The sequence below is a fragment of the Thunnus thynnus genome, chromosome 17 (genome assembly GCF_963924715.1).
Source record: "Thunnus thynnus chromosome 17, fThuThy2.1, whole genome shotgun sequence".
NCBI lineage: Eukaryota > Metazoa > Chordata > Actinopteri > Scombriformes > Scombridae > Thunnus > Thunnus thynnus.
This window is the reverse complement of record NC_089533.1, coordinates 29,501,892-29,525,348: the sequence shown is the minus strand read 5'-3', so window position 1 is coordinate 29,525,348 and position 23,457 is coordinate 29,501,892. Positions and strand designations below refer to the sequence as shown.

The 23,457-nt window shown below is 39.6% G+C and overlaps 1 protein-coding gene across 1 annotated transcript in view; it reads right to left on the bottom strand.

Moving 5' to 3' along the window:
- The window catches only part of rbfox1 (RNA binding fox-1 homolog 1), a 100,696-nt gene that overhangs the window by 44,080 nt on the left and 33,159 nt on the right, over positions 1-23,457 (bottom strand). The window contains exons 8-9 of the mRNA XM_067570434.1: positions 11,319-11,451; positions 3,376-3,415 (exon numbers count right to left, since the gene is read on the bottom strand). Coding sequence (XP_067426535.1) covers positions 3,376-3,415; positions 11,319-11,451 — 173 coding nt within the window. The remainder of the gene's footprint in view (positions 1-3,375; positions 3,416-11,318; positions 11,452-23,457) is intronic.

Below are 23,457 nucleotides of genomic sequence, written 5' to 3'. Positions count from 1 at the left end.
AAACAGCTTATTCTGCCATTGACTCTTGTTTGGTGTTTGGTGGATTGGATGATCGAAGTTTGAAGAAACAAGACATATTGGCAATTTAACAATTCATTCATTTAACAAACAGGAGACTCCGTAGCATGTGGAAGAACCATACACAGCCACAACAGCATGGCACCTCCTCCTCATGCTGGTCACCAGCCTGATCACACTCTGCTGTGGGATGGCATCCCACTCTTCAACCAGCATTTGTTGCAAGTCAGCAAACGTGGTTGTGTTGGTCACTCTGGCACGAAGAGCACGCCCAAGCTGATCCCACAAGTGTTCAGTGTGTGACCAGGTTGGTGACCAGCATGAGGAGGAGGTGCCAGGCTGTTGTGGCTGTGTATGGTTCTATCACATGCTACGGAGTCTCCTGTTTGTTAAATGAATAAATTGTTAAAATGCCAATATGTCTTGTTTCTTCAAACCTTAATCATCCGATCCACCAAACATTAAACAAGAGTCAATGGTAGAATAAGCTGTTTGACAATGGCAGAGAAGATTTGGCAAATTTTTCATGGACACAACCCACATACTCAGCTCTGCTGCTCATCCCACAAATGCATGTTCCTTACAAATGTGGCACCATTTAAAAGGGAAATAAACAGGCTTTCCAACGGTATATAAGTTATTGCCAAGAAGCATTGTTACAACAAAGAAATAATCTACCAAACACAAATTTCCTTACTTTTTGTGCTAAGTTTATATAATATGTATTTTGTGTTTGTTCTAACTATAAAACCTTGAAAACCAGTATATAAATCCATGATATAATAAAGTTATCATAAACATTAGCACAGCATGCATTGTAAATCATTCATGCCCACATAAATTGTCATAAGCAGCACTTTTTAATTATCTATTTATTAGCAATACTTGTTTTCCTTAAATTCTCCTAATATGTAAACATTCAGGAGATCAATTCATTCATTCATTCATACAGGAGATTCAATGTGTTTCCATGGTTGTAAGCCTAAATTCAGCTGTGATGCAGACAGCAGTCAACTACACTGCCAGGAAAACAAACAGATAATGACAAAAACAAAAGATGACTACTTTATGATTTGCCAAATGGTCAGCAGTCAAGTGTACTATTTTTTGGTGTTTTTTTTTTTAAATTTAAAAATGAACTTACTATGAACTAGAATGTGTTTGATACAGATTTCAAATGTCTTTCAACACTTAAGTTACTGTTTTTTGTGTTTAAAAAAGTCCTTGTGGGTAGGCAGTAAAACTTTTTTTTAAATTTTTTTAAAAGAAAGACCTAATAATGTGAAAATTAATACATTTTCCAAAATCAAAGGCATACAGTGACAAAGATGTGGGTAGAGAGATGTGAATGTTCATATACAGTTAAATTAGATAGATAGATAAGATAACGTTGCTCTAATGCCGAGTTTACCAACCTATTTTTTTCCACCATTCTCATGAACCTAACCCTAATCCATCTTACTTTGTATCTTTATGTCTTTAAAGTCCAACTGAAATCATGTAAAGTCAGCATGTTTTTTTAAATGTATTGTTAATGTTTTTTTCATTATTAAATGGAAGAAAAAGGGTCTTTGAACAAATTAAATCCTCCTATTCGTATGAAGTGGCTGGAGGGGCATGTCAGTATCTGTGTTTGATTGACAGCAGATGAAGGGGCGTGTCAGTATCTGCATTTGATTGACAGCAGCTGGATTGGCATGTCTGTGTTTGATTGACAGCAGCTGGCAGGCTGCCAGAGTGTCAGTGTTACACTGTGCAGAAGGAAAGACAAAGTTAACAAATTACTGTAGCTACAAGTCATGTGCAGCCAGTGTGTTGTTAGCAGTGGTATTCAAGAGTAAGAACCACACCAGCACCTGGACCAAAGTAAGATTTGCAGGTCATTTACATGCTGTTTAATGTGCTGCAGCTGAAAAGCCAATTGGCTAGCTGCTAACTGACGTTAGCGGTGTACTTTTCCTCAGTGAATGTTTGTTTGGTGGTTCGTTCAACAAGCTAAGGTGTAGGACAAGACATGTTCATATTTGTAAATTAGATAAGAAGGAGACTTTAGTAGGAAAGGTAACGTAGGTTGTTGTTCAGAGTCTGTGGCTATTGTGTTGTGTACCAGGGTGCTATCAGGCTCAGTGTAACGCCACATTACTGGTTTATGCAACAATTTGATTGGCTGTATAAAAACAAGTTCTATCTATGTAGATGAAGAACAGTATTCCCTTGAATTAATATAAAACTAGGGGGAGCCATCAAGAAACCAAAACATGTCAAATATGTTTGATAATTTTCTCAAGGTAGAAATGTTTTGGTCTGCTGCAGCAAAAGATGGACTTTAAATACATTAAACAAATATTAGTACACTTTAATTATTATTATTAACTTTCAGAATAAAAGTGCAAAATTATAGTTCTATTTTTTTAATCATACCCATCCCAAATATGACCATTGGTTCTACTCTGGGGGATAAAGCTAGTAAACTGTGTGTCAAGATTATTTTGTAAAAGATTAATGGATTTTAAAATAATAATAAAATACATGCTAGCCATTTAATCTACACTGCAATATTTTATTTTTCCTTGTATTTACTTAGTTGCTTAGATATACAAGTAGCTACTACCAGTTTTTGCAAGTTTTTTTCTATCTTTGCATTAAGTAATTTCATTTTTGTATATTCAAATGTTACATGCATTGCGGTCTCAGAGCCACATTGTTATCATGTCATTATTTCATTATTATTCACACCATTATTCTCATACAAGCACAAGACTGGGACATGTTTCCAGATTATTGCAGTTAACTTTTGCACATTCAAATAATGCATTCTCTCACACACTTTTCTCTGCTTTATCTTCATCAAGATTTGTAAGTTTGCCAGTTATCTTTCATATTACAATGCACTGCACCAAAGACATGAGTGAATGGTTTGCACACAGTGCGTTGAAGTAAAAGCCTGAATATAGTGCCCCTTTCTATTTACTGAACTGAAAATTTGACAGCAAGGATTGCTTCCAAGGAATTTTTCCACTTTTAAAGTCTCTTCATTTTCTCACCCCAGTGGTGGTTGTTCCAGTGCTATCTGTGTTTCTACATTTACATGTTTTGCACCTGTAAAGAACTTTTTTTTAAATTTTCCTCTTGGTTAGAGTGCAGCTCTTGTGTCTTGCTCACATTGTCTGTAGATGTCTAGTCTACTCTTTGCAGGGACGATGTGCTGAACTCCAGGCTGTGACATGTCCAGCTATCTGCCAGCTGGAGGTGAAGCCGTGTATGAGTATGGAGGGTTGGGGCTTGCATGTGCGTAGCAACAGGGCAGAGACCAGAGATCATGTAGCATGCAATGTCATACCAGTAAATAATACTTACATAAATATCTGCACCATAAAATCCATCCTGGTAAACAACACTGCAGAGGATGCAAACACAAACAAACAAACAGACAAACAAACACACAATAAAACAAAAACATCCATATTAGTGCATGTTGACATGCAGGCACTGGGCTAGCTACCAACCAACCCCCATCTCCACAATCCAAAAGACAACCAAAAAATAAATAGACATAAGAGGGACAGAGGCAAAGGGGAAATACAGCAGGCAACCCCCTCCGCTCTCAGATGGCTGGGCAAGGAGGCTGGGAAGGTCCTAAAGGTTCTCACCGGGTTTTGTTTAGAGTTATTATTCAGCTAATCAGTAGCAGCAGGTTTATACTGAGTTTTGTATGAAAAGGAAAATAAAGTGTTCCGTGATTTTTTTAGCATGATGACCTGATGCCACTACAAATAAATAGGGAAAAAATCCTTGCATTATATTGATAATTGTATCAAACTCAAAATCATAGCTTTATCATAGCTTAACCATGGCTTTAATTAATTCTGTTTGCAATGTATTTAGTCAATGTATTTGTTCCTCATAATGAGTAATTCAGCATACCATTTTCCACAAGCATTTTGAGGATGTTGGGTAGGGGCAAAGAAGAGGTAAAGTTTTTCTTCATAACATATTTATGAGTGAATCAAATAATCAATTAAGATTTATTCAGATATTTATCACAAAAACAAACAAACAAAAACAAACAACCCACCAACTGTCAACAGATTTTGATTCAAATGTTAATCCATCCTGATTGGTGTATGAAAGTCCCCTTTCAGGACTCACACTTTTTCCAACTAAACCCTTCCCACGTAAAACCAGTGAGAACAGCTCAGCGAAAAACACAAATACAGAAATCTGTCATGTGATATAATCAAAACTATTCTTAATTTGACAGAAAATAATATCTCCATGAAAAACCCCATGACTCATATTAAGAAACTGATTGATAAAATACATTTTCAGGAACTTTAAGGAGGGGTACCTCAGAGAAGCACTTCTATAAAGTTGGAGGACTTGAAACAGACAATAATGTTTAAAATTGATCTAAGAGAGGCTGAGATATCCTGACTTTAGTCTAGTATGGGTCAAGGTCCAAAAACACTGATCTTCAAATGATCTTCTTGTGTCAAACAATTTCTAAACTTGAAAAAGTTTCAAAACATCAGCAGTGAGCTGAGAGCACAATAACAAAATCCTGGACTGTAAACACCTGGCACCTCACCTTAACACAACTATTGGAGATAAAGTTGCTGAGATAATGCATGATGAGTCATCTAATCATAATTTCGTAATAAGTGTGTTTCTTCTTCCTTGTCCTCTGGTCTGCAGCTGAATCCCTTGTCTCGTGATATGAAAGCACTATATGACATTAATGCTGAGATTAAAAACATCCCTCTCTGTGCAGTGTATGCATGTTTGTGTGTGTGAGAGAGACAAAGCATTCCTCATATGGCCTCCAATAAAATGAGCAGGATGTTGCTGTCAGTAGTGCATTATGATGGAGCTCCATTTAACATGAAGAGCTCCTCAGAGGACCGAGCTTCCAATTTCAACAGCCATTAGACTGGTTTCCCACCGATTGTGCTATCTCTGATAATCAATAACTTCTCAAATGTGAGGGTGGTCCAGAGAGCTGTTTCACTCATTGAAATGTATTCCGCAGGACTGCAGCACAGCTATATGTATATATTGGCTTATTGATACTATAGGCTGTCATGTCAGGCCCATTTAAATGGGCATGGAAGAACACTTTATGAAAACATACACACACACAGAACAAATTTGGTTTCCTAGCTGTGTCAGAGGATTTATTTGGAGTCTGCTCCTCGCCACTTGAGACAGACAGTTTTAATAAAAATACATCATGGTCCACATTAATAAATCACAATATGACTGCCACCAGGGCAATTAAGTGGTGCAGCAGCATTAAAGACAGTACAATCTGCAACACATATCTCTCTGTCAAGACCATGCTCGAGTGTTCACCCAAACACCTAACCTCCTCATCCTGTGTGATGTTTCTTCTGCTGCCACTGTGACTGTGTTGTTGGTGAGTGGATCTACTGTTCATTCCAAGAGTCTTTGGAAAACAGGACTTGTTTCAAAAGCACCCACACATCTCTATACTATCTGTATTGGATAAAGGGTGTATTATATATTTTTTTTTCCATTTGAAAAACTACTAAATAATTTTCCCTACATTATCAAATAGTAGCATCTGCCTTAAGAGAGAAGACAGCCTTTATTCGAAAGTTTATTTCATATTTTAGTAAGAAGCCTTCATGTTCTTTCTGCTTCTGTTTAATGTGTGGTTTATGCTCTTTGCTGCTAATGCAACAATTGTTCCATTTGTCAGCATACATTTCTACATCAATGTCAGGACAGCAACAGTCATATTATACTTACCACTTTGCTGCTCTCACTTTCTCTTTTAACAATTAAAATTCACCTACTGATTCATTTCAGTCAGTTCCACTTTGCCGTTTTTTTGTTCAGCGGTAAGATACTGTCAGTGACAGTCAGTACTTTCTGCACAGAGGTTTCACATGAAACAACCATCCAGCACATCAAATGGAAGAAGCCGTCCCTTTCCTGGTACGCTTTTAGTTTGAAACATCTGCAGGAAGTGTTAAGTTTCACTGACCCTTAATTAACAGCGATTGACAAAACGTCAAAGTAGAATAACTGATAAAGAATTAGATAATGAAAACTGTTAAGAAGAGTTAACAGTTAATCTGAGAGGAGCAAAGCAGAAAATATCAACCCTGACTCCTACAAATTATATTTATATATTACTAAATTGTTTTTTCTAATTACATTGTTCCAGGAAACACAATCACTGCCTGGATAACAATCAGAGGCTCATTTATATACCACAGCAGAGTCACAGGGAGGAGGTTGGAGTGCATCAGGGGCATATAAAATGCAGGGCATTGATGCCAGAGACCAAGGTTCACTTCCTGAGTCCTATGTGTGGTTAGTTTTAGGCAACAAAAGCATTTTTGTTAAGGTTAAATATTAAAAAAAGGTTATGATTCAAGTTGCTGTGGACTTTTTCTATATTAAACATAGACCATAATCTTTCCATAACCTTAACCAACTTACTGCCAGTGTCTGAACATGTCAGTGTCCATGAAAAGGTTTGATAATGCAGTAGTCACTACCAGCAGATATTTGTGGGGGACACAGCACACCTCCCTTTTGTTTTCTTCCAATTTCTGTGAAAGCCCAAAGGAGGTCTGGGCTTAATCAATGATAACCTCTCACCTCAAGAATATGGATGTATATTCAACTTCGGTTTGGATATGCCTTCAAAGGTAAACTGAGAGTCCTTTCTCCACATTAAAGTGTCAGTTTTGACTCTTCACAGGACGGTCACAGGACAAACTCCTCCCATTTTACCTCCAGAGACTCCCCAACTGTGTCAGGGAAAAGGAAATTTGTGACACAAACTAAAAACAACTACATTCTTTGGCAACTCAAATCTCAGGAAACACTGGATTAAAGGACATTCACTGAAAAAAAGAGAGACTGTTTTACCACAATTTAACCTAATCAGTTTGTTTTGATGAGTTGGGATCAAATTCTCTATCTCCCTCCCTCTAACCATGCCTACACACAAACACACACACACCCACACACACCAACACGATTAACCTCCTCCATTTGTTTTTCACTCTGGTGTGACTTCAGATAAGGACATTTGCCAGATGTAAGTCGTAAATTAAGGGAAGGCTTGGCTTGCCAGAAGTTTGATTCAGTGTTTACAAAATATATAACCATCCTGTAACCTATATATTATTGGTCACAAACTAACTAACTAACTAACTCTGAAATCTCTGTGATAAAGTATATCTGAGATACACATATTTAGCAGGGATGTGCAGAGAGCCCAGTATTTGTATTTGTATCTATATTTGTTGAGGCAGAAAAAATATTCATGTTTGTATTTGTATTCGAAAAAAGGTGGAAATAGGTGTACAAATCCAGTTTTTGTTTTTATTACGCTCTTAATTTTAGGACAATAAAACGTTCATGAATAAACTTTCAAAGGTCCTCACTCCGGGTCTCAATCTCAAGTCTTCCAGATCATAGACGACTGTGCTGACTACTGAACTAAAACCAAGTGCATCGCAAATATGCAAACAGACCTCTACTTATTTATACACCCATAACACAAAGATAGTGTGTAACATGTACGGAAGACCTTCAAGGGTGATTAGTGCTTTGCACTTTTCATTTATTGCCTTTTTTTTAAAACCTAACTTTGTGGAAAGGAGAAAGGGAGCAAAAGGTTATGGAGAGTCCCTTGAGAGCACTTTGCGTGTGACAGTAGCTCAGCTTTATCTCTGGGGAACACCCCCAACTCCAGGAATAATGTCCAAATAAGGAAATGTGCATCATGTAGCAGGTGGATGTGACTCCCCTGGTTGAGACCTGCTGATAGACGTAACAGCAGAGCAGAGAAGAGAGACTGAGATAGTGATGTAACTTACCTGCGCACTGGTATTTGACTTTTTTTTTTTTCTTCCTGAAAACAAATAATTTTAAAAATATTTATACGAAATAAATTAAAAACCCACTATTTGTGCTTTGCCAAATAACGTATTTGAATTCGGACACACCCCTAATACTTAGATTGAATTATCATACACTACATGTACCACAAGTGCCATCCAGTGGTTAAGTTTTATACAGCTTTGAACACTGAAGAAGAGGCCTCTGCAAATACAGTATGTTTTTTGATGATGATATCCACTAAATTGCTATTAAACTCTATATAACTTAGTAGAAATTTGATGTGTATAAAGGATTAGTTTGATAAGTGAAGAATTACCATTAATAGTTATAAAACAGAATTTAGTTAACATTAGTAGGTTTGTAAAACAACTATAGCATGTTTTCATTAGACTGTATGAATTGCTGTTTAACCTTTGTGTATGAGAATATGTTAATAGAAGTATAGTCAACAAAGATTGCATTATAATTATTGTATAATCCAATCAGGGGATTCAATTCAGGTATTGTGATAGTGATTGCATTATAGATGTGTGTCTCTGAACATTTGAGTAATGTATTGAACAATGCAATTCATCTTTAAATGTGAATGACCATGGTGAAACATGTAAGATTTAATTTAAATTTAATCTCTTGTAATCAAGTCAGAGAGATCATGTGTTTTCTCTCAGACAAATGATTTTCTGTTTTGCACAGGACAAAATCCATCTCCACCCATAACACGCCCCTGCTGCAGGCCAGAATAAAAAAGGCCTCTGCCCAAGGCTTTGTGCACTTCTTCCTTTTTGTATCTCAAAGGAGACGCACGTCAAGTCCCTTTAACTTCTCTGTACTTTTTTCTTTTGTATCACGTGATCTCCTAAGCAAACTTTTTTTTCTTTTAAGCTACGTACAGTATTGTAACTTCAGTGAAACAAACTTTACGTTGAAAGCCTTTCATGCTTAATGTCTTAAAGTATAGTTTTATTTTGGTTATTTAGTAAGAAAGTCAGCATAGTCAGTCCAGAGGCTTCAAAGCAAAACAACTCGCTCTCCATGGATCAAGACATCTTCAACGCTGTTGCCAGAGACAACCATATCAGATCAGACTGTCTCCTCCGTCTAACGGTCAAACCCTGTGGTGATTCAGCGAATCACCTAAAGAAACTGTTAAAACACTTTGACTTAAAGCCCTCCACGCTCATGAGCAGAAACTCCGCTGGGAAACCCCACACCTGCTGAAACAGCTGATTTCTCAACAACCCTGAGGCAGCAAACAGCCTACTGGGTTAACAGTTCACCCAAAGATCCCCTCTATGAAAAAATATGACATCTCCTGATCTCCACCTGCTTCTGTGATTAAGAGTTGGTGTCATTTGAATTGAATTCTCCAGTAAATTTTAAGAGAAGTTGGTTAGTTAAACTACCTCAGCCTCAACTAATTCTCTGGTAATTATGCTATTATTCATTCACATTTCACCAGCCATTCATCAGCCATTCATAACTCCTAATACACCATTTATAACATATTACATTCATTCTGGTTGATCATTCATTTATCTGTTTGCATTAATACCTCATTTATTCACTGTTAACCATTTTAGTTCAATAAATATGCATTTACCAATATGTTGTTGTCTGTTGCTTTAATCTAAAGCAGAGAATTAGATCCCTGTATTGTAACACACTACTTCAGATGAGAGATTGATAAAAAAAAAAAAAAAAGACAATTTTTTTACATAAATGTGGATGTTCCTACATATTGTACTGCAAGATCGGATATTTTGGTGGAAAACTTAACACTGTATGGTGCATTCAATATTTTTGTGACTTGCCAGATATGTTAATTAACAACATTTCCTCATTATGTTACGAGAAAACGTAATCCAGCCGGCATTATGTTTGCTACAAAATGTATTTGCTGTTGCAAGTTAGTTGTATATAAACATAATTACTATGAGACAGGGTTGGAATATGACATGAGTCAGTTGTACTGATTGAATAGTCTTTTTCACAACAGACATGATGACTACCTGCAAAAGCACGAGTGGAACTGATGACTTTAACAATGGCTCCATTCCATTCAAATGTCCTGGTAAGCAATACTGGTGATAGCAACTGGCCTTTATCGGTTCATGTTGGCCACTATTATTTGAGACTCATCATTTGAACCAGCTTTTCTGTGAGGATTCACTGAAAGCTTCAAAAATTCACATGTAAAGTATAAGTGTTGTGCATCTTGTACATGAAATACCTGATTCACATATGAACATATGTTTTGAATTACAAATGTCTCAAATGAGTATTATAAATATTATTTTCATCTTAAAAAATAAATGGTAAATACAGTACAGATGCTTGGAAAGTATGAAACAATCAGCATTTACTTGAGGATTTTTGTAATTTTTTGTAAATAGATATGTAAATGCAAAATCAAATGTTTTAAATTGCTTGAGACATTGTACAATATCATATTTGTGGACTAATGTTTTTTATTTGCGAAATGCATTTATAAATCTTACTTCTTAAGTTCATATTTATTTGAAATGTAATGAAACCAAAACTAACCACACATTTGAGTATGGGAGTTTTTTAAGATGATGTAAGAAAATCCAACACTATCCTTTAAGCTTGAACGTTGTTTTTCTTGGGAATAAAAAATGTTGAAGGAAAATTGTCAGAACTTTTTAAAATAAGTTAAATATTAAAATCCTTAACATTATTATATATATTAATATTATATTATTAAAAATCCCAGTTGTTAGCTAGCTACAGCAATGCATTCAGATGTTGCATTCAAACTTTGTAATGAGAAAGATATGATGCTCGTTGGTCACTTTGAACTCTCTCCTCATTCACAAGCAGTTACAGCAGTTACTGCATCCATCCTTAAACAGACTCCCTTGCCAGCCTCCTTAGTGTCCATTTGCTTGCAGTCATAAAGAGCAAAATAAATAAAAAAGAACCAACAGAATAATGGCAAATCAGATCTGACTGCCCACAATACACAGCTCTCCTTGGCTTTTCTCCAGAACATTAAGCTACGAAGGGTCAGCCAGAGCTGCTGCTGGGGCTAGGAAGATGGCTTTTTGTTTTTCTTTTTTTTTGCCAGCTGCGTAAACTCTAGAAGTGGATACAAAGTGGAGGACCTCCCATTCCATCATGAACACACCCTTGCTCAGTGACACCACAGTACAAGGCCAAATTGACAGTCATCTCCCATGGGTCCGTGCAAAGGCACATGTCTTGTAGCATGCCTGTTGGCTAATTCAGCATGCTATGAAAGTGGGGGAGTGTGATATCGCTCTGAGGCGAGGCTGGCATGCACCGCTTCGCTGACTCTGAGCACAGAGATTCAAGACTTGTCATTGGATAAAGAAAGGAGAAAAGGAAAGACGAAAGATGCAGAATAAGACAGTGTGAGAAAGAATGCTCACCCTCCGTAAGCTGGGATGTGGGGCGGCGGAGCAGCCGCCCTGAATGTGTTGTAGACGGTTCGTCCTCGACCTCGTAGGTGGGCACCTCTATATGCTGCTGCTGCACTGGCTGCTGGGTAGGGAAAACCTGGTACTGGAGACACAGAACAGCAAATGATGCACATCTGCCCTGATGTCACACCCCACACCCCACCAAAGAACACAAAATGTCCACTTAAGGCAGGTTATTGAGGTAGAGTGCATGTTATAGCATAAAGAACTGTACACCTGTAGTTGGCATTTGAATCCTAGAGAGAATGTCTAAAATGTTATCCAATTTCCAGTTGTGGAAAAGATGTGATGAGAAAGAAAGAAATAATAAAGAGTGAGAGTGGCAATGGAATGGAGCTATTGCAGTGGTATTGTTATTAACTTATAATTAATCTTAATGGGGGTTGACTGACACAAAGCTTAATTTGAGAGCTGGGGTGACTGAAGGTTGAGAAAGAGATCGAGGTGCCATTTCCAACCCTAATTATACATCTCTTCAAAAAGGGGATCTAATAAAATGCAAATAGAAACAGTGAATCATTCATTGACCTGATGAAAAATGGAAGGTTTGAGCCAAAGGATAAGAGTTTCTCAAAGAGAGACAAGGAGAGGAGTAAGGCTGGTAATTGTTCCTATTCATCTTTTGTCACCTTGATTTTATGACCCAGTGGCCTGGTGACCCTGCAAGTCACACTAATGACTCTTCCTAACACTATTCTACTCTGCTTTTGATGCAACCTAAATGAAAGGGAGTACTTGGCATACACAGAACAATTTGCAATCATTAGAACTTGTATAACACCTGGGATAATATTTACTAAGGATTAGCAGCGTTTACGTTCACACTAAAGAGTCAAGTCTGTCCATATTTACTACAGGCCTGTGCTACTGCCTACTATGCTGGCAAAAAGACCAGCATTAATTACATTACTGAGTTGATAAAAGAGCTGTTTTTACATCTTTTGGGGCAAATCCCAAATCAAGTCTCAAACCCTTTAGGACAAGACCAAGTGAAGTCACAAGGATTTATAAGCAAATTGCAAGTCAAGATACACATCAGAATAATTTTTTCTGTCTAAAGGTCCCTTACACTGTGTGATGTTGGGCTGTTGAGATGAAAGTTAACAATGGTCAGACAAATGTGGTAAAATCTTTGGTCATCAATCTCACAGTTTAACTGCTGCTAATGTGTCTGCAGAACCAATCAATCGGAATACATCATCAAATGATGCGTATACAAAAAAAGAAAAAGAAAAAAAAAAAAAAAACACACACACGTCATGTCACACAGTAACAAAGATTGCAAATAACATATTTTGGTGATTTTTTAATTGAAAAGATGTAAACAATCTCTCTAGGATATGGAAAAAAGCAGAATATTTTCAATATTTTCTGAAAACAATAATGGGGTGCTGACATGCTGACGTGCTACGGTAAGCGTATTGTGTCATTTCCAGTTGCTGACTGTGGTTACTGTTTTTGCTGCTCCCAGCTCAGTTAACTTTGGTATATTTCTCACTACTGTAGATAAATACCTGCTGTATATTTAAACATACGCTAGTTCTGCTCAAGCACTCTTAGCTCTCTCCTTCCTTTACCGACTTTTCTTGCTAATCCCACAGTTGTTAGTTATCTTTAGCTCAGCAGTTAGCTTAACAGCTAAACCTAGTGAAACAGTTTGCAATGGCTTCTCTCTCTCCCTCTCACTCTCCTGTCAAATGTTTAGTTATATCTCTGCCTCCTTTAGTGAAAATGGTACATGTAATAAATATAGTTTATTTGCAGTGTTGGAGGCGAGGCTCAGTGAATTTGAAGCGTAAATTCGCACCATGGAAAACCAATTAGTAGCTAATGTAGTTTGCCAGCCCCCAGTATCCGGTGTGGGCCGACCTAACGTAGCTCCTACTCCCCCAGTAGTTCCCAAGCAGCCGGGAAGCCAGGGTGGCTGAGTGACTGTCCGAAGGAAGTACAGCCCTAAGCAGAAGCCCATGGTTCACCACCAACCAGTTCATGTTTCTAACAGGTTCTCCCCACTCAGCAACATACCTGCTGAGAAACCAACTCTGACTATTGGCAGCTCCATAGTCAGAAACGTGAAGTTAGTGACACCAGCAGCCATAGTTAAATGTATTCCTGGGGCCAGAGCAAGAATCAAGTTTAAAACTGCTGGCTAAAGATAAACGTAAATATGGGACAATTGTTATTCACGTTGGCGGTAACGACTCCCAATTACGCCAATCTGAGGTAACTAAAATCAATGTTGAGTCGGTGTGTACATATGCAAATACAATGTCAGACTCTGTAGTTTTCTCTAGGCCCCTGCCAAATCTGAGCAGTGATGACATCACATATAGTCGCATGTCACAATTCAACCGCTGGCTGTCGAGGTGGTGTCCTGCAAATGATGTGGGCTTCATAGGTAATTGGCAGACTTTCTGGGGAAGACCTGGTCTGATTAGGAGAGACGGCATACATCCCACTTTGGATGGAGCTGCTCTCATATCTAGAAATATGGCTGAGTTTATTTGTAGACCAAAACCATGACAACCCAGAGTTGAGACCAGGAGGCAGAGCTGCAGTCTTACACGCTTCTCTGTGCTTCCGTTAGAGCAGTTACCCACTCAAAACCAAATAGAAACTGTGTCTGTCCCCTGACCACTTAAATCAATTAAATCCAAAGTAAACAGAAGAGGATTCATTCATAAAAATCTAATAAAAATTAAAACCACTACTGCAATAGTACAACAAAATAAGAGAATTAAATGTGGACTCTTGAACATTAGATCTCTGTCATCTAAAGCCGTATTAGTAAATGATTTAATCTCAGATCATCATATTGATTTATTTTGTCTTACTGAAACCTGGCTGTGTCATGAATCCACTCCCCAGTCATATTACCATTCGCATTCCTCAAGACACTGGCCGAGGAGGTGGATTTGCAGCCATTTTCAATTCAAGCCTAAGCATCAACCCTAGACCTAAATTTAATCATAACTCATTTGAAAGCCTTATTCTTAGTCTCTCTCACCCAACCTGGACAACTTTACAGCCACTTCTATTTGTTATAGTGTACGGTCCTCCTGGCCCATACTCTGAATTCTTATCTGAATTCTCAGAGTTTCTATCAAACTTAGCCCTTAGTACAGATCAAGTAATTATAGTAGGTGATTTTAATATTCATGTGGACGTCGATAATGATAGTCTTGGCACTGCATTTATCTCATTATTAGAATCAATTGGCTTCTCTCAGTGTGTAAATAAACCCACTCACTGTCTTAACCACAGCCTTGACCTTGTTCTGACTTATGGGATTGAAATTGAACATTTAATAATTTTTCCACAAAATCCTATTTTATCAGACCATTACTTAATAACTTTTGAATTCCCATTACTGGATTACACATCATTAGACAAAAATGTCCTCACTAGATGTCTATCTGATAGTGCTGTAGCTAAATTTAAGGAAGCAATTCCATCAGTACTGAATTCAATGCCATGTCCCAAAACTACAGAGGACTCTTATGTTAAATTTAGTCCCTCCCAAATTGATCATCTTGTTGATAGTGCGCAGGGTCACTGCGAATGACATTCGACTTCATTGCCCCTTTAAAAAGAAGATAATAAAAGGTTAGCTCCATGGTATGACTCCCAAACCCGCAAATTAAAGCAAACAGTGAAAATTTGAAAGGATATGGCATTCCACCAAACTGGAAGAATCTTGCTTAGTCTGGCAAGATAGTCTTAAAACATAAAGGAAGGCCCTCTGTAATGCCAGAGCCACCTATTACTCAGCATTAATAGAGGAGAATAAAAACAGCCCTAGGTTCCTTTTCAGCACTTTGGCCAGGCTGACAAAGAGTCATAACTCTATTGATCCATGTATTCATGTAGCTCTCAGTAGTAAAGACTTTATGAGCTTCTTTAATGATAGAATTCTAACTATTAGAGATGAAATTCACCACCTCCTACCCTCAACAGGCACTGATTTATCCCCAAACACAGGAACCTTAGAAACAGTTGTAAAACCTGACATATATTTGGACTCTTTTTCTCCAGTCGACTTTCCTGAACTAACTTCGATGATTTATTCAGCTAAACCATCAACCTGTCTCTTAGACCCCATCCCAACTAGGTTGCTTAAGGAAGCCTTACTCTTAGTTAGTTAGTTAGTGCTTCTTTACTAGATATGATCAGTCTGTCTTTAGTAACAGGCTATGTACCACAGTCTTTTAAAGTAGCTGTAAGAATCCTTCTCTTGATTCAGGCATTTTAGCTAATTATAGACCTATATCTAACCTTCCATTTCTCTCTAAGATCCTTGAGAAAGCAGTCTCTAATCAGTTATGTGACTTTCTACATAACAGTAGTTTATTTGAGGATTTTCAGTCAGGATTTAGAGTGTATCATAGCACAGCGACAGCACAGGTGAGAGTCACAAACGACCTCCTAACTGCATCGGACAAAGGATTTCTCTCCATACTTGTCTTGTTAGATCTTAGTGCCACATTCGACACAATTGACCATCACATCCTATTACAGAGACTGGAACATTTAATTGGCATGAAAGGAACTGCATTAAACTGGTTTAAGTCCTATTTATCAGACCGATTTCAGTTTGTACACGTTAATGATGAATCCTCCATGAAGGCAAAAGTTAGACACAGAGTTCCACAAGGTTCTGTGCTTGGACCAATCCTATTCACCTTGTATATGCTTCCTTTAGGTATTATTATTAGGAAACACTCCATAAATTTTGATTGTTATGCAAATTATATTGAATCCAATTATATTTATCAATGAAGCCTGATGAAACCAATCAGTTAAACAAACTCCAAGCATGCCCTAAGGACATGAAGACCTGGATGACCTGCAATTTTCTACTACTAAACTCAGATAAAACTGAAGTTATTGTGCATGGCTCTAAACAAAACACATTATCTAATGATATAGCTACTCTGGATGGCATTACCCTAGCCTCCAGCACCACTGTAAGGAATCTGGGAGTTATCTTTGATTAGGATATGTCCTTTAACTCCCACATAAAACAAATTTCAAGGACTGCCTTTTTTCACCTTTGCAATATTGCAAAAATCAGGCACATCTTGTCTCAAAAAGATGCAGAAAAACTAGTTCACGCATTTGTTACTCCTAGGCTGGATTACTGTAATTCCTTATTATCAGGCTGCCCTAACAAGTCTCTAAAGACTCTCCAGCTGGTCCAGAATGAGCTGCACATGTACTAACAAAAACCCATTGTAGCTTCGCTACATTGGCTTCCTGTAAAATCTAGAATAGAATTTAAAATCCTTCTCCTAACTTAGAAAGCCCTTAATAGTCAGGCACCATCATGTCATGAAGAGCTCATAGTACCGTATTACCCCACTGGACCACTGCGCTCCCAGAATCTTTAGTAACAGGCTATGTACCACAGTCTTTTAAAGTAGCTGTAAGAATCCTTCTCTTGATTCAGGCATTTTAGCTAATTATAGACCTATATCTAACCTTCCATTTCTCTCTAAGATCCTTGAGAAAGCAGTCTCTAATCAGTTATGTGACTTTCTACATAACAGTAGTTTATTTGAGGATTTTCAGTCAGGATTTAGAGCGTATCATAGCACAGCGACAGCACAGGTGAGAGTCACAAACGACCTCCTAACTGCATCGGACAAAGGATTTCTCTCCATACTTGTCTTGTTAGATCTTAGTGCCACATTCGACACAATTGACCATCACATCCTATTACAGAGACTGGAACATTTAATTGGCATGAAAGGAACTGCATTAAACTGGTTTAAGTCCTATTTATCAGACCGATTTCAGTTTGTACACGTTAATGATGAATCCTCCATGAAGGCAAAAGTTAGACACAGAGTTCCACAAGGTTCTGTGCTTGGACCAATCCTATTCACCTTGTATATGCTTCCTTTAGGTATTATTATTAGGAAACACTCCATAAATTTTGATTGTTATGCAAATTATATTGAATCCAATTATATTTATCAATGAAGCCTGATGAAACCAATCAGTTAAACAAACTCCAAGCATGCCCTAAGGACATGAAGACCTGGATGACCTGCAATTTTCTACTACTAAACTCAGATAAAACTGAAGTTATTGTGCATGGCTCTAAACAAAACACATTATCTAATGATATAGCTACTCTGGATGGCATTACCCTAGCCTCCAGCACCACTGTAAGGAATCTGGGAGTTATCTTTGATTAGGATATGTCCTTTAACTCCCACATAAAACAAATTTCAAGGACTGCCTTTTTTCACCTTTGCAATATTGCAAAAATCAGGCACATCTTGTCTCAAAAAGATGCAGAAAAACTAGTTCACGCATTTGTTACTCCTAGGCTGGATTACTGTAATTCCTTATTATCAGGCTGCCCTAACAAGTCTCTAAAGACTCTCCAGCTGGTCCAGAATGAGCTGCACATGTACTAACAAAAACCCATTGTAGCTTCGCTACATTGGCTTCCTGTAAAATCTAGAATAGAATTTAAAATCCTTCTCCTAACTTAGAAAGCCCTTAATAGTCAGGCACCATCATGTCATGAAGAGCTCATAGTACCGTATTACCCCACTGGACCACTGCGCTCCCAGAATGCAGGCTTACTGGTGGTTCCTACAGTCTTTAAAAGTAGAATAGGAGGCAGAGCCCTCAGCTATCTGGCTCCTCTCGTGTGGAACCATCTTCCAGATTCGGTCTGGGGGGCAGACACCCTCTCTATGTTTAAGAGTAGGCTTAAAACTTGCCTTTTTGATAAAGCTTATAGTTAGGGCTGGCCAGGCTCGCCTTGGATCAGCCCTTAGTTATGCTGCTATGCGCCTAGACTGCCGGGGAACTTCCCATGATGCACTGAGCTCCTCTCTCCTCCTCCTCCTCTCCATCTGTATGCATTCATGTACCATCAATGCATGTTACTAACTTGGCTTCTTCCCCAGAGTATTTTGTGCTTTCTCATCTTGCAGGAAACCCTGGGTTCTGCTTGAGGTTTCTCTTCTTGAGATGACTTTTGTTGTGATTTGGTGCTATATAAATGAAAATTGATTGATTGATTGATTGTTAATGCATATTTTCTTTTTATGTCATAAATTGAACAAATAAATAAATAAAAACATCATTTTGGCATGTGCAAAAGTTTGGGCACCCTACATAGTCAGTGGTTAGTAACACCCCCTCTGGCAGATATCACAGCTTGCAAAAGCTTTTTGTAGTGAGCGCAAAGTCTTTCAATTCTTGTATTTGGGATTTCCTCCCATTCTTCCTTGTAAAAGTCCTCTAGTTCTGCAATATTCTTGGTCGGTCTTGAATGCACAGCTCTACCCACAGATTTTCAATTATGTTTAAGTTAGGGGACTGCAAGGGCCATTCCAAAACCTTCAGCTTGCATCTCTTAAGGTAGTCCATGGGGGATTTTGAGGTATGTTTAGGATCATTATCCTGTTGTAGAAGCCATCCTCTTTTCAGCTTCAGCTTTTTTACAGATGGTGTGATGTTTGCTTGCATAATTTGCTGGTATTCAGTGAAATCTTCCTGCACGTTTTTTGCAGTCAAACGGGGGTTTTGATTTGCCTTTCTGACCAGCATAGGAGTATATCTTGAGATTTTTCTTGGTCCTCCAGATCTCATCTTGACCTCCACGATTCCCCTAAACTGCCATCTCTTAATTACATTTTGCACTGTGGAAACGGCAAGCTGACAACACTTTGCTATCCTCTTGTAGCCTTCACCTGCATTGTGGGCATCAATAAGTTTCATTTTCAGAGTCTTACACAGCTGCTTAGAGGAACCCATGGTTGCTGAGTGTTTGCACGAATGTTTCGTTCAATTTATACCATAAAAGGTATATAATTTGTCAAGGGGTGCCCAAACTTTTGCATACAACTGGATAAAATCACACTTGACCTGGTAGCGAGCAGAGCAATATCATATATCATCAGTTATCAGTGGGCAAAAATGTGGGTTTTCAATTCCAAAGAATGTGACTGAGATCTAATGTATTTATTTCTCTTTCGTCCTCATCCTCCTGATCTCACAATGGGTGAGGAAGGTGTGTGTGTAGGTTACCAGTCCACAACTCTCATTGCATTGGCAAAACCACACCCACTTCTGAGTGATCCAGTCGCATCTGTAGGGTTAGATTGAAATCCCTCTCACAATCTGACAATCACACGAAGTCACTCAGCAATTGGCCAGGTGTGCAGAGATGTGAAATTAGGATTTTAACTTCTTTCTTGAGCTTTCTTTTTTATTCTTCACCCAAGTCCCATCCGGTGTACAATCAAATGCAACACCATGAATGCCTTCAAGGAGAGACTGTCCAAAGTGTAAGCTGTTATCCTCGTTTATACAAGTCATCGCATCTTGTCCCTCACTTTGACACCTTCAAGTGTGACTGTTCAGAACAAATATTAACACTTCTGTCCCCCTGCCCCCTTCTGTCATTTGTTGTGTACTGAAAACTTAAAATGACGTACATTTATGACGCACCATTAGCCAGATTAATAACCTGATTCTAGTGTTGCTACTGCCGCAGGGTGGGTGATGTTGCTTGCCACAGTGGGCTCATATCACGTGTGGCTGGGACTCACCGCCCTACATAGGAAAGACAGAGACGACCTCCTGGGAGCTCCCATAGCTCCAGACAGGCTCTTAAGGTCCATGTCTTCTCCTACTCAGTGCTTCAAGAGGCTGAAAGAGGAGAAGGCGCAGCTGGGCCGTCATCTGTCACTTGCGTCTTCTTCTAGCCAGAGAGGACACCCACCCCACAGAGGGCTGAATTGGAATATCACAGATTCCTGGCTGCTGTCCCCCAGCTGACCACCCATCAGTGCAGAAGGACCTGTGTTATAGGGGGTTCCCACATTATCTGTTTATGGGAACACCACTGGGTTGAGTGACCTCCTACATAGTGGTATTCACAGATGTGTCCCTGGCAGGGTGGGGGGGGGGCACCTGTTTGGGGAGAGTCATAGGTGGTGTGTGGCCTTCAGGGGAAAAATGACACATCAACCTCCTCCAGTGCTCTTGGTTCTCCAACACATTCATGACTCTGATTCAGGGGAGACATGTAAGTAAGAACAGACAGCCGCACCACAGTTGCCTACATCAACAGACAGGGCAGAATCCATTCTGCAGAGAACCTGTTGGTGTGGGCCTCAGAAAACCACCTGTGTCTGAGAACCCTCCACATTCCGGGTCAGGAGAACAGGGGCACCGGCTGCACCCTGAGGTGGTGCAGCAGATTTGGAACCAGTTTTGGGAGAGCGGAAGTGGACCTGTTCACCAGTTGAAACAACACCCACTGCCCACTCTGATTCTCCCTGTTGTCGCAGGATGATCCACACTTGGTGTGGATGTGTTTGCACATGCACCATGGCCAAGGAGATTGCTTTACACCTTTCCTCCTCTTTGTCTCATTCCCCATCTGCTGGAGAGAGAGAGACAAGAGAGACTGATAGTCCCAGACTGCCGCTTGGTGCTCTGGCACATGGAGATGACCCAGATGTTGGCAGCCCAGCCCCGGTCCCTTCCCCATGTGTGGGGGGCTCTGTCCCAGGAGGCGGGCTCGATAGGCATGCTGCCCACATTGGGCCAACTTCTCCAGGCTTGGCTCCTGAGAGGGACAGGCTGATGTGGGCTGGACTGTCTGCACAGGTGGTGCAGACCATACAAGCAGCGAGAGCAGGATCCACCATTGCTTGCAACAAAGCTGAGTGGTGAGGATTTCAATGCTGGTGCGAGGAAATGAGACTGGACCCCCTGACATGCGCAGTGAAATGTTTCTTACAGGGGGTTAAGAGACAACAGCCAGTGATGCATGTCTGGTGCTTGAGTCTTGGCGCTCGAGGCCTTGGTGACTGATTCCTTGGAGCCTCTGGAGTGCTCCTCTCTGAAGGCATTGTCAGTCAAGACAGATTTTCTGCTTGTACTACCTCAATTAATAGAGTGAATTGTACACCCTGTCAGTTCACCCCAGTTGTTTGCTGCTTTGTAGGGACCACAGTGGTGCTACTCTCAGACCAAACGCCTCCTTTGTTCCTAAGAACAGAAGGAGTTCATTTAGGTTGAGAACTGTTCAGCTACAGGCAGTTTGTCCCTCACTGCATGGGGATGCCAGGGAGGCAAAACTGCACCTTTTGTGCCCAGCACGTGCATTGGCATGTTATGATGAACACATGGCCCCCTTTCAGTGCACTGAACAGCTGTTCATGTCCTATAGAGAGGGAGTGGCCAGTAAAGCCCTCTCCAAGAAGTGCCTAATTAGTTGGCTTTGTGAGTGTCTCTCCCAAGCTTACGCCCTTCACTGTGGTCCGAGCACATTCCACACATGGCATAGTAAGTGTTGAGGACATATGCATGGCAGTGTCTTGGACTAGGCCTTGTCCGTTCATAAGGTTTTATCTCTTGGACATGACAGACTACGTCATGCTTGCAGGTGCGACTCAGGACTTGTTAAAAGGGTGGTATGAGTGTCATCTGTGGCACACCTGACCCTCCATCCCCCCTACCCTGGGCAATTATACGCCTACATTTATCCATGATGCAAAATAACTCGAAGAACGGGGTGTGCAGGGTGTCTGTTGTATGATTGTGACCCCTGTGAGGCTACACCCAGTTCATATTCATGTTAACCGGGCTGGGTAAGGCCCCCTACTGCTCTGTTTGAGTGGCAGGGATTATAAAGTAGTAGAAAGGCCACAGTGACTAACCTACAGCCAGTCAGGCTCAGTGAGGCAGTCCGATGAAATGTTGCGGCAGGAACATTCATCGGGCTCCACCTACTGTACCCATATAGTCCAGTAGAGTGCAGAGCCTGTGTGAGATAGAATGAAGGTTACGATATTGTAACCCTTGTTAAGCACAAGCGGAGCCCTCTGGACGCTGCCTTTCCCACACTGTCAGCTGAAGTGGTTTCAGGATGGGAACTGCCGTGAGGAGCTACCTTATATATTGTTTGGGACACACAGAATCGGTAGGTGTGTCCTGATTGGCCAGCTACGTACATGCAAATTTCAGTGGGCAATTGTGCGCATGTCATTGGAGGAGAGTATTACCCATAGAGTCCAGTAGAGGGCTCTGCCTGTGCTTATAGAACGAGGGTTACAATATCATAACCTTTGTTTGTTAAATTAAATAACCTTTGTTTGTTAAATTAAATGTGTATATATATATGTGTATATATATATATATATATATATATATATATATATATATATATATATGTATATATATGTGTGTGTGTATATAAAAGTGTTATTCCAACAGAGAGCTGACAATAGACCAAGAAATTCATTCTTCCATAGAAATTCTTCCATAGTGCCTTGTGAATCTTAATCTGTTGCTATCAAAACATCTGAATCAATTAACCACAAGAACAGCTCCTGTCCTCTGTCGTGTGTGGCTGCAATCATGGCTTATTAATAACTTAATAGCTGAAATATCTAATGCACAAGAAGCCTGGAAAGCTTGTACACTATTTGCACATGTGCACATACACACAAAACACACGCCTCAATGGTATTTTGGGTACTTGAAAGGTGAGACAAAGGTAAATCAATACAAAGCTATTTTGTAATTAAAAGAATGTGGGGGTGAATTAGGCAAACAACTGTCTGGAGAAATTGAAAATATTGATTTTAATTTGCAAAATATATTTCATACCTTTTAATGTCCTTGCAGAAATGGACAATTAGGTTTCCCTCTCTCTTGTCCTTTACTTTCCTTCACTCCTCTTCTCCCCTGCTACACTCTTATATCTGTCTTTGTTCCTCTTATCACAAAATCCAGGTTTTTTTCTCTTTAATGGCCATAGTTAATGACAGAATGCAAGTTGGGGGTTGGGCGAGGTGAATGTGGGGATGGCCGAGATTAAAGGTGGCTTGTGGGTGGCAGTGGGGGTTGCAGAATGTGTGTTTGTTTTGCAGCAGAGATGACAGTTTCTTGTTGGGTTTGTGCGACTCAGCATAGTTCTCAGGCTATAAACAGACTTTGCCTGGTTGCATGTTGCTTGGAAGGAAAGCAGCAGAGGAGGGAGAGGTGACAGAGGTTAAAATGAGGGGGAGGGGGAGGAGAAAATGAAGACGTCGAAGAAACTGAA